Source organism: Corvus hawaiiensis, chromosome 9 (genome assembly GCF_020740725.1).
Source record: "Corvus hawaiiensis isolate bCorHaw1 chromosome 9, bCorHaw1.pri.cur, whole genome shotgun sequence".
NCBI classification, from domain to species: domain Eukaryota; kingdom Metazoa; phylum Chordata; class Aves; order Passeriformes; family Corvidae; genus Corvus; species Corvus hawaiiensis.
In genome coordinates, this window is record NC_063221.1 from 18,346,131 (window position 1) to 18,359,126 (window position 12,996).

Below are 12,996 nucleotides of genomic sequence, written 5' to 3' on the forward strand. Positions count from 1 at the left end.
ACCTGCAAGTTGCCCAAAACCAGGATCCTTTGCTCTGAAACCAAACCGAACACTCAAAACCTGCATGAGAATGTCCCTGGGACAAGGACACACAGACCACTCATTAGCATACACCATATTCCCATATTCCATTTTGGGCAGCATGCAGTTGCTTAAAATCAAATATATATACAGCACAGGAAAATTATGAAGGATGCAACTGAAATTACACAATAGAACAAGATTAGCCAAGTTTGAAATCAATGCATTTTGATCCTTAAACATCACAGGCATTTTAGCTTCTCAAATTCATTGTATCAAGGTTTTGAGCGAATGAAGAAAGAACAATCGCTTTTCATGGTTTTATGTCTGTACTTAGTTAACCCTTATCCATCGGTAAAGCTTTAAATTACCTGATAGTTCTGCCTGACCTGTATTTGTAAGGAATAGGCATTCTATAGAAAAGCCAATTTTGGTCATTATTTAGTTGTGGAATCAAAATAATTCCTAAATGGAACCTAAATAAACTACAGAACCTAAATAAACTACAGCAAAGGTTGAAGGATTTTAACAGAATTTGCAGAGTTTGTAGATAAGTGATTCCATCAAGGCCAGAAAACTCAGCCAAATCTATCTGGTTATCTGAGAGGATGTTTATATAGGTTTCTCTCACATAGTAGTTATCTCTAGAGTGCCATCTCATGTTTACACTTACTTGCAAATACTTAATATATATTGAGTAAAAGAGATGTAGGAACAATCACTTTATTTCATACTCCTGCTGCTCTATCAATACTTGACAGATTTTGTTGCTTAAGTGTCATGTTGTCAGACATTTAACAGGCTTTCTCATACTTAAAAAGCACATTATGTGTTATTTTTATTTGCACATTGTTTTAAGATAAACAATGAGAAGAAGCAAGTCTAAAAAAAGTTTACCATTTTCCTAGATTCATTCTTGAAAACTAAAATTTCAATCTCACTTAACATTTAAAACCTTTTCTCATCATTTCCATCAAAACAACTATCTTGTATGAATATTTTACAGCATCAGTTAAAGAAATTTATTACATACCATTACTTATTGCAAAACAATATGTGCTTTCAACTGCAACCTTGACACAAGCTTCCACCCCTCAAAGTGTGCACATATTTAAAACCTCCACATAATCACCACTAATGCTCCTTAGTCATTCAGTTTCCAAGGGATTTTCATTATGGATTAAAACAAGGAAAAAAATCCCAAATACCTTTCAATATCTTCATTCCTCCTTCACATGTTTTTTTTCTTTAAACTTGATATGTGAATAATTTATCATCTATTTCTCTTTCTTAATTCTCATAATCAGACTGCCTTGCCAGCTGCACTATGCAATCACACTTAAGTAGGCACATAAAAATCAGTAGAAACAATGCTTTGGGTTGCTCCAGCAACCACAAATGTTTCGAAAAATGCCCCCACAAGCATGTCAGCGAGACCATATTTTTCAGAGTATGGTTTGGAAAGCACAGACAGGAAAACCAGAAGAGGATATATTTAAATGTTTTGCTGTTTGATTTATCATTTCTTTGTGCTAAACCAACACCTCAGTTTTATGCTGGTTTTTCATATCAGAAAGGAGAGAAGGGTTTAATGGCATTGTAGAGGGTAAATGACAAAGCAATAGGAATCAGGAGTAAGTACATTTTCACAGTGTTAAACTAGAGTGAAGCCAGCTGTGAAAATAAGCATATTCCCCAATACTCACTGGCTTTTTGTTGGGATCAGAAAGACCGTGGATAGCTCACAAATGCAAAAGTTGCACTCATCCTCACATACACATCCTTTTTTCTTCTTTTACCCTCTAGAGAAGTTAATTTTTAATATTCTTCTCTATGTCTGACCACGTGATTACAAGATTAATTTGCCCTTAGGCCAAATTCACTTAACGTGCCTCAGGAATAACCAAGAAGCCTGACTAGTACCCCGTACCATTTTTTTCTGGGTTGGATGAAGGGATGGCTGTCCCTTCCTGTCCAGAAGCAAACATATGCCATCTCTGCAGCTCAAGGCCCAAAGCATTAAACTCAACTGAAATCAAGAGTGCTTTAACTTCATGCTCCAGGCTCTGATTCCTGCTGGTGGAGGAGCTGGCTACAGCTCTGGCTGCTACCCTGGCTATCAGTGGGGTGATACTCTCCCACCAGCATGCCAGGCACACTGCTGGGAAAACCCTCTTTATGCATCCTCTGCTAACTTCAACAGCTCATTTGTGATCTCCAGCCCTCTTATGCCCCTCTATGACTGGTAGCAACTTTACTTCATCAACCATTCCAAAATCTTCCATCAAAATGCAAAATTTTTTAATAAAAGCAGCTCCAACTGAATTCTGTGTAGAAGGTTTTACATAACCCTAACTGCTTTGGCCATTGAATAGTTTCAAAGATAAAATTCAAGACTGTACCAGACATGACAGGTCATAAACACTGCTATGTTTAAATGTAAGCTTAGACAGGTATTTTTGGTCATTCAGCCTGTGCTTTTGGCTCAGAATGCATGTCTGTGGGGGAGTGCAAGGACTAGAATAAATATTACTAGCCCACTAGAAAGTACAGCATTCTGGTACTTCTCATAGCAGAAAACACCAACACGACTGCATACACATTCAACACAGACAGTAAGTCCTTGTTTACAGGTAAAAATCAAGCAGTATGCTAGAAATTTTACAGGGCACTTTTTATAGCTTTATCAAACAAAAATATTAAATACACTCCTGTTGAAGTTAATTTTAAACCTAAAGAGGCTCTGAGAAAACACCAGAGCAAGTTTTGCCCTCACTCAAACCAACAGCAGCAGTGCAATTAGCACACTGGATTAACAATGTAGACAGCAAAGGGAGAGACACCCAGAAGTATTAAAAAAAATATTTGTTTTGATAAAAATAGAAAGGCAGTAAAATTACAAAACATTCAAATTCCTACTAAATGCTTATACATGAAAAGGTCATTTTTATGGCAAGAAGTCTTTGAACAGCAAATACACATCTAATCTTGAAATGCTATCTTTCTAAGTGAAATGGAGTTCAAAAACATACTTGGTCCAATCCCACTATACACAGTTTGAAGTCATCAAATTGGACAGCAAGATCTAATCACTTCATTGTAAAACAGCAAACTATTATTAAGTACTTATCTTCAAAAGCTTGCCTTGTTGGCAGAATTAACAAACTTAATACAAAATAGTTAATCTGCCTAAAAATCTATTAAAACAGACTAAATTTTTCTCAGATAAGGAGGAGGGCTTTGTAAGAGTCTTTTGTTTTGTTTAAATTAAAAAAAAAAAAAAAAAAAAAAAGAAGGGGAAACTATAAGACATTCAATTTCCCAAAGGCACTAATTTGATTAAGGGAAAGCATTTTAGTGCATCTCAGTTTATAGTATAATGTATAAAGAATAGTATTATATTGTAGGTATTTTGCCAGGAAAATATCTTTTCACACTTTAAGAGTGCATATTACTGAAGGTTTACTGACAAATGAGATGCTGAAAAACCTGGGCTCTGAAGTTCTCACTGGGAGAGCAGCTGAAATAGGATTCTACCAATGAAACATTTCATTCAACACCAGCATACAAAAAAACCTGATATTATGGTTTTGTTTCAAAAAATACTGATCCTCATACAAGCTATTTTCTGTGCCAGGTACAAAACCACATCTTCAGAAAGTGATCATACACTTGTGCTCAAGAGTGTTTTGGTCAGGATACAACATACAGCGTTTTCGTCCTTCAGCATGGGAATCAAACCCTGTGAGTTTTACTGCACTTTTACTGCAGTGGAAGGACATGGCTGGACTCAGCTTTTGTAAAAATTAATCCCCTTTTCTTGAAAGAATAAAAATTTTTAAATTACACTGTCCAAAAATGTATCTTCTCAATTTACATCTGTCATTCAAATGCTAAGGGAGCCAAAATCTCAGAGTGCTTTGTTTTACTATGGAGACAATTTTTTGTCTATTTAATGTGTCAGAATAAGAGTCTATCATTTTCCCATCCTATCTTTTTGACTTTTACTCTGAATTTCTAAATCCTTCTTAGAATTAGTGAAATCCTTTGCTTAGAATGAATGATCAATATAAACTCCAATATAATATAATCAATTGTTGATTAAGGTTTTGTATATTGAAACGCATTGCAAATTCCATGTTTTGAAAAAAGAGACTTCTATTCCTCCAAAGCCCTCCACAGAATTAATGTAAAGAAATGCAAGTATTTCAATGACAATACAGATATGCTATTTATGCAATCATCCTGAGTATGTTCAACAACAATATATCCAGAAAAAAAGATAACAGAAATATTGAAAGTGCAAAGATATGCAGGGGAAAGATTCAAGGGGAAAAAAAATAACTAAACTGGATTCCCCTCTTCACTTTGCAGAAAGTGAGATGCATAAGCATAATCTCTGTCCAATTGCTCTCATACCTCCAAGTTCCTTCATTTTCTCAAGAGCCTTTTTGCACCTTTTTCGAAGTGAAATGAAATGCTACTGCCTTTCAATCTGTCATCCAAGAAAGATCAGTCCTATATTACAACATCAGAAAATGCAAACAATGATGACAAATATATACACAGATCATATTTATATTTAATAGGATTATATACATCACAAATTTATATACTCGATACTCTCACCTATGTATTTTTATATATATTAGAAACAAAGAAGAAGAAAATAAGATTGTCTGAGAAAAAAGCCACTACTGAAGTAAGTGGAGAATATATGCATTTTAATTTAAGGAACCTAAGAACCCATCCCCACACTCTTTACAGTTTTACAGCAATTATGCACAAGGTTTGCATAAACACTTCAAAATCATCAAAAGCTGTTTTATCAAAACAGCACTTAAGTTTTACATATGTTTCAACACAAATTAGTATTCAGAATTAAAGAGCAAGTTGGTGAAAAAAAAGGATGTCAGCTGTCATTTTAATCTGTAACCAGATATAGAAAATGGACATGAAGAAGGAAGGCAAAGACTGGGCCAAAGTGATAGAAAGGTTCTTTCAAAATACTTTTTGTAATTTCATTATCTTATTAATTCTTTCACTGCCCTAGACTTCTAGCTACTCATGATGCATTTTATCACTAGCAGAAAGGTTGAATAATAATTATTATAGAAGTAATGTTATTGAAACCATGATGACTCAAGGATATTGCAAAGTAAGGACAACAATAATATGCTGAATACTAGAGACAATAAAAAGACACATCGATGCAGTTGAGTTTTCTGCAGACACTTGCAAACGACAACTGTATGGTAAAACTATGCTCTTAATTTATAGCCTTAAAAAGTTGAACTACAGCAATGAAATAATTCCTTGGTAACGTAGAGACACTCAATACAACGTCAGTCCCTGACATTCATGGGCACATTCTGCAGTAACACTGATGTCCTGATTGTCAGCATATTCCTGATACAGAACCATACAAATCTGTGCAACAGGAACGCTTCTATGAGTATCGAGACTTGATATCTTTAGGGAAATTCCTGGGCATGCTAACTATAATCAACACTAGCAGTTATTTTGATACAGCCAATTACTGATAGGAATGCCAAATGGAAGGACTTGAGTTCTCCAAGACTTAAAAGTGGCGAGGAGCTGGGGGGTGAATAAAGAACCAGCTGGGTCAATTCCAGCAAGAAAAGAGCTTTGCTTTTCTCTCCTAAGTGAGCAGAGATTTCTCTGAATGCCACCGTTCTCAAGATGCTGGCTTTGAACACAACATCTTCACAGAGCCACAGGTTTTCAGGGGAGGGGGTGATTCCAACACAGTGGATGGGCTTGAACACCGCATGAAGCGGTGGGTTTGAAAAAGATACTGCCCGTCCCCCAGACTGCAGCTAAGAGTCTGTACATATTTATGAAAGGCTGCAGCCAGATGGCCAAATTTCAGATGCCTCTCTCAACACTGGAGTCCTTTCACTCAGTCTTTTTTATTTCCAATTGAAAAAATAATGCAAATACACGTACTGGTTCAGCTGTTTTACTACAGCATGGAACTTTCATTATGCTTGCCAGGCTAGTATTTCAGATACATAAACAGATTTCAAGCATAGCTCTTACCACTATTTTAATACTGCTTTGACAAGGTTTAAATACACTTTAGCTAAGTGACAAAAACTACAGATTGCACACAGTTACACAAAAAGACTGTCTTTTGATCCACTGAAGTGATAATACATGGAGGATTCCATATGCAAACACCATCTATTTCCTAAGGAGAAGCAAGAATTTGAGGGAAGGCACTCATTATTAGAAGACAAGACCAGTCCAGCCAGAATAAGTCTAGCAGTGAGTGACTCATGGTTGCCAGTCAATAGATATGAAAATTACTTGTTCATGAACTGCTCAAATGTTCCTAACTTCAATAGCTAGGGGCAATACAAAGCTATGAAAAAAAAAACCAACAAACCAGCTGCAAATACATCCATTTTCTGAAATAAGGAAGAAAAAAAATTTCTACCATTTATTTCACTTTACATGTATATAGAATCATAGAATGGCTTGGGTTGGAAGGGACTTCAAAGATGTAATGTAGTGCCAACACCCCTACCATGGGCAGGGACACCTTTCACTAGACCAGGTTGCTCAGAGACCTGTCCAACCTGTCCTTAAACACTCCAAGGGATGGGGCATCCACAACTTCCCCTGGCAACCATGATAAACTAGAAAGCAATGGTTTCATCTGTTATATTAAATCCAAGGTTTATGTAGTTTAACAAGGTCTCTTTTGGACAGGGAGTGTATATATATACCAGCCTCCACTGAGAGCTAAGGGAAAAAAATGACATAGGAACTTCCAATCACTGGATTCCAGAGGTATATTGCAGACGTGAGAATTTTACTTACTTCTGCCATGCTCAGCAGTACAAAACAGACAAGAAACACGAGTACTGGCATGCCATTACGCCATAATGCTGCTGTTTTAGTTGCTTTAGCACAGAGTAAATAAAGGCATCAAATGTAGTTTTTTCTGATTTCCAACAGTGTTACTTTTCCTTTTACAGTGCTACGCACAATACAAAAACCTGCCAGGTATTTAATTATTGAAATAACCCAATCTATCTTCCTCAGTAGAAAAACAATGATATGAAAGAACAGGAAGCAGAACTCCTTTGAACACTTTCTCCTGAGGTTGTCAGCTTTGAACTCACAGCTAGGCTACCTCATAGCTATCATTACCAACGTTTAATATTGCATTAATTCATGATGAAGAAGAACATGGTACTCACATTTCTTTGACTGTCCAACAGGTTTCTTCTATCCTAAAGACATGATCACAAACGTGTCTCTTTTCCAGGATTTCCATGGAGGATGGAACTGCAGTTCTATGTGCTCTTCAACTTAAATTTGTGCCTTACTAAGTAACATAGACAGGTATGTACTAGCCCAAATCTGGCCTTCTTCAATGGAGAATCCAGAAAGATGGAGTGCCTTACCTGATCATTACTTCATCCACTGCCATGGCTGGAGGGACTGGGAGGGACTGGAGGTGCTTTATCTGATTTCTCAAGTCCACTTCATCTCTCAGAACTGCCCTCAAAATATCTCTAACAAAAATATCCCCCTGCCAGATAACTCTTCAGCACAGCATCTGCTATTAGAAGTGAAGGCACAGCTCTCAGCACATCATCAATTCTCCAAGTTATTTCACTAAAAGCACGATGCCTGCAAACTAGGTCCAACAATACTAAAGTTTCTCACATGTAGCCTTTCAGAAGGGGAAAGGTATTTTAAAAAGTTATGCCTCTTATTTCCACTGTTAGAACCAGCCATTGAGGTTACCAGCAAAAAGGGGTGAGATCAAGTCACAGACCCCATTAGCAAGTCTGAGCTGCCTTGGTATGCGCTTGAGAATGTGCACAGTTCTGTGCTAGTCAAAGCTCAGACACTACAAATTTCACAGAAAGTAGAACACCAACAGCTGCAACATTTATTCCCCAAAAAGTTATAAGGAACATAAATAAAAAATAAAACAAAAGTCATACTATTGCTCAATATCACAGTTTTCAATGGGAAGTACAATCATAGTATGGGAGCACTTTAAAATTTATTCTGAAACTGTCTGGGACAACCAGAGGCATGGTGAAAGTGAATGGTAAGAGGGAACCAGGTGAAAAAGTATGATAAAACCAGCAAGACTAAGTGGAAGAAAGTTCCACTGGACGGAGATATACTAAGGAAGCAGCATTACAATTCTTATTTCAGGAAACCCAGTATACAATAAAACAGTTTCTGAAGGAATGCCTTGGGCTACTCAGCAGCAAATAGTAACTACTGGGTAACAGGGCAATATTTAAATAAAATCTAGGTAATTATTTGCGTAGCTGTGTGTGGTCAGACCTGCCAACAATCACAAACTCCTCTTTATAAATGTTCAATGTTCCTCTTTATAAATGCTCAATTATAAGTAACAATATGCTAAGGAACCATGCTTGCTATATTAGAAGAGTCAACTAAATAGTTTTTCTGAGGGATTTTCCAACAACATGCAACAGGCAGGCCTACTGACAGGAGATTTTTTATTTCTAAATAAAGGAAACACAAAATGCCTATTATTTTATCATCCCAAAAAAGCAGAAAATCTTTTATTTCCATAAAGCATAAGACTTAATCATTGGGAAGTTAAATCCTTTAACTTCAAGGGAACAGTGGTTTATTAGGTACACACAGTGCTTAGAAAGATACTACCCCAGCAAGGACCACAGATGCTAAGACACTACCTTAATTTTTTTTTTAAATCTGGCAATAAATCATCAATTAAATTTTCTTTCCTGGGCTTAGGAAAAGATCCTTAGTGTTTTGAATTATTAAAGTATTTTTAAACCAAAAAAATATGAAAAAGTAAAATGTTAAGGACTTATTTTAAATTACAGATGTCTATACGCTGAATTCAAGGTGCTGAATTAATAGATATGAACCATTATGCTGTTTCTCACTTAACAGAAGAAACACTCCCACATTACAGCTAAGAAGTTTTTCAACATAATCTGAAGCAGGTTCAATCCTCTCTTTCCCTGTTATATTACGTTTCTCAGACATAGACTTTTTCCAAATGGATTACGTAAACATCACTGAAGTGCTAGAAAGTAGCATTAGACCTCCATTTCCACCCCACCAAAGAGCAATCCTTCTCTATTGACAATCCTCACTTTCTCTGATCAATCCTACGGACTTCGACCCTCTCCCACTTTCCTGGCCAAACCTGAAGTGCTTCTACAGTTTGGTGTTGTAAAACACAATTATTTTAACAGAAGAACTAGAACGTGTATGAACTTCTCTCTTCCTTCTCCCCACCAGTAAATTTCAAAGTCTTGGGGAGGGAGGAGAAGATAGGGATGGATTACGTCCAGCTGGATCAATTTTGTGATCCAACTCACCACAAATACCAATGGCAATGCAGGAGATAGAATGGTACACATTGAACAAGTTAAATGCTAGGTCAGTTTATACCCAAGGCAGAGCCGCACTCAACAGGCTTCCAAAACCCAAAAGGGACAGTCAGACATTACTTCTGTTCTTCTGTTCCAGGAGCAACAGTAAAACCTCAACATTTGCCTTTCATGTGCAATATTCTCTATTAGAGCTGTGCATTCCCAGAGCTAACGGACACTTACCCCCACCAGGCTAAAATAAAAATATTAAAGTCCTCATTGGCAATTACGGACAGCTTAGTCTGGAGAGAATGCTAATTTTCCATGTAAACCTGAAAATAATATGGAAGACTAATAGCTGTAGGTACAAATCTCACAAAAAAAAGGTATTTCAAATTGTTCGCACTCTGCTTGTCATCTCACCGCTACAAACTATTTGTAAAGAGCTGCAAAGAAGTTAAAATTAATATTCCGATGTACTTTTTTTTAATTAGGAAGTTATTTTTCATATGAAGACGCCGACAGGTTTACCAATACCCTTTTAAAGGATTTTGTTGCAAAAAGCAGCAGCAGCATTTGTGCTAGTCATTTGCTTACACGTCTTATACTTTTCAACTTAGAAGTTTGCCACGGTGACCAAGTTTACCCATATAAAGTCTTACAGAAAAAAAAGAGGTTCCCATTCTTTTTTCATTCAGAAACATGTCCCAGTTTATCCTTATAGGTGAGATATCTTAAGTCATTAAACTGAAATTAAGGCCCCCAACTGTTCACTACAGAACCTGGAGTTGCTCATATGTGAAGGAATTGGATAAAGCCCTTCCTATCCGAAAGGACAGCTGAACATTTTTAGAACTGCTGATAAGACTGCACAATTATTTTGCTATCAAATCTGAAGTAATTTGGTTTTCCTAGTCAAAGCCTAACTCTTACAAGAACTTTCCAAGATGACAGTTTATCATATGATATATCAATGCAAACACATGGCATAGCTCAAAACCCAGTCCCCAAATGCTGTGCAACAAGACTTCCGACATAAAAGCACCCACTGAAACACAACTAAAAGACCAAAAGAGCTACTCTGTCCTTACCCTCAAATCATAGTATCACTTCACACACACCCACACCATTTTTTTAGGGGGCAGGGAGAAAAACTGGCATTCAAGTGCATTAGGCAAATTAATTACTTTGATTTGGAGAAAACCATTTTCCATAATGCAGCTCAGTAGAAATATAACCAATCTCTAAGGTTTCATTACACCTGTTTTTTTACCATCATATTTGCTAGTCATAAAATACATACCAAACATGTGAAAAGGGAGACATTCAGACAGCTAGAAGCTTTTTAACAAAGCATACTCTCACACTAAAAAACGGAATCCAAAGTTCAAAGCTGTTGTAGAAAGTCCTTTTCCCCTTCCTTCCACAGATTTTGGAGAGTCACCAGTAAGTTGCACACAAAGCAAATCTTTCCATCTTACTCTTAAGAAACTTTACAATAGTTTTCCCTTTTCCTTAAGACATAAAATCAGCAGAAGATAGTAATTAGATTCCTGTCCCAAAGCAGTATGAGTATTTAAATCCTCTAAATATGTAAGTTAAACATGTCCCTTGCATATATATTAAGGAGGAAGAAGTTTTACCAGCAAAATTCTTTATTCTCACACACATTATGTTATTCTCTTCATGCCAGAAGGTAGATAGATCTCCCTTAGGTAACACACACTGTCAGCAACAGAAGCATTGAAGCCACCGCTATGAACCACTTTAAAGCAGATGTATACAAAATACCACTGAACCTTCAGCACTAAGGCAACACTTGCTTTATCTTCCAATTTAATTCATTTTCTTCTTCAAATGTTTGTTTACAGTTATTGAAACCCTGCAAAAAAAAAGCCTCGATTATAAACGGTAAGAACTTTCAGTTGAAAAGTATGCAGAGTAAGGGCCTCCCTCAACTCAAGCAGTCAACCACTGCAATTTCCAGGGTCCTAATCTCTAACATGCAGTTCAGAGAGAGTGAAGTGGAAAAGAAATACTGTAAAGTAAAATCCCAATGGCATTCATACAGCTCAACATCAAGTTATGCGGACTCTGTTAAAAACTCATTGTTAAATTTCCCGTATCACTCAAATCCACTTCTACTGTTAACACCAGAAGGAACACGATGTGCACTTTTCTTCCTACGAACTGAAACTTACACTATTAACTATTGTTAATAATCTAAATATCTTAGTACAGTCAAATAATATGAGAAAGCAAATCCACAATGTTTGCAAACCAGTTTCTAGTCTTGTATACACCAGAAGTCTCAGTGCCCTGTTTTCACAGCTCCTAGGCACCACAAACTCGGTTCAGAACGGTGTTTTTTCACATCCTTGAGACCCTTAATTAAGCAATGTAAAATCTTTACAAGTTCTGCAGCCTTATCTACAACAAAGTAGTAAGATGTTACCTGCCAGGCAGATATTATTCTAAAAATACCCTCTTAAGGCAGGAAAATAGAAGAAATTTTACACAAGAGATTTCTAGTTCATCATTATTCAGTTAAGTACAGCTCAGTGACAGTCTAGGAAATCACTAACTACACTCAGTAAATGCAGAAAATAACAACCTTTAAATGAGGTTTAAATTAAATGAGAGTTAAACAAATTACCCATTTGTCATTAAGAGCAATGTCTTTAGCTTTCTTATCTATATACCGTGCTTTCCATTACAGTGCCAAGCGTTAGTAAAACGTCTGAATTAGAAATCAGATGTCAAGAAGATGGTTATTCGCTGCAGCAGCAGCAGAACCAGCCTCAGCTTGGGCACCACGGCTGCTGCTCTCCTCCCTCGCCAGGTGCCTGAGGAGGGACAGGCAGGCCGGCCGGTGCTGCCCACGGCTGTGAGCATCGCGGCTCTTCTGACAAAACCAGTTCAGACACTACAGACACGTTTGTCTTCCCAGCACTGACCTCTCACAGGTCTCCTGATCTCGCAGAACAAACAAATGAACTCAGAGGCCAAGGCTGCCGCGGAGAGCCGCTTTTGCAGAGTGGCCGGCCCGCACCGATCAGGTCCCGTGGCGCCGGGGACGCGGCAGCGCACGGAGCCAGCAGGAGCAGCGCCCGGCGGGGCTCCCCCAGCCCTCGGCGCTGCCGCCCTCCGCGCCTCGCCCCGGCCGCGCCCGCCGCCGCTCACCCAGCTTGCCGCGGGACTCCTCCAGCTTCTGGATCTGGTTCTCCAGGAACAGCACGGCCACCCCGAAGACCAGCACCGCCAGCAGCTGCAACTTGGGCGGCAGCATAATCCTGAGCAGCCCCATGAGCAGCAGCAGCAGCGCCGCCCGCCCGGGATCACGACATAACGCGGGGCCCGGCCCGCGGGGGCCGGCGGGAGCCGCAGGGACGGCGCGGGCGAGGAGGCACGGAGAGAGCACGGCCGGGGGCGCGGACAGGGCCCGGCGCCGCCGCTCTCACATCGCCGCGCGCACGGCCCGCAGCGCGCCCGCCCCGCCCGCGTGGCCCGGCCCCCGCCGCGCCCCGCCCGCCCTGCGCGCGCTGCTCAGCAACCGAACGCCCGGCCGCGCGCCCGCCCCCGCCCCACGCCGCCGCCGCCG

The 12,996-nt window shown here is 38.9% G+C and overlaps 1 protein-coding gene across 1 annotated transcript in view; it reads right to left on the reverse strand.

Annotated features, from left to right (window-relative positions):
• The window catches only part of HS2ST1 (heparan sulfate 2-O-sulfotransferase 1), an 81,595-nt gene extending 68,746 nt beyond the window's left edge, over positions 1-12,849 (reverse strand). The window contains exon 1 of the mRNA XM_048312741.1: positions 12,579-12,849. Coding sequence (XP_048168698.1) covers positions 12,579-12,702 — 124 coding nt within the window. The 5' untranslated portion in view covers positions 12,703-12,849. The remainder of the gene's footprint in view (positions 1-12,578) is intronic.
• Positions 12,850-12,996: the final 147 nt, after the last annotated feature.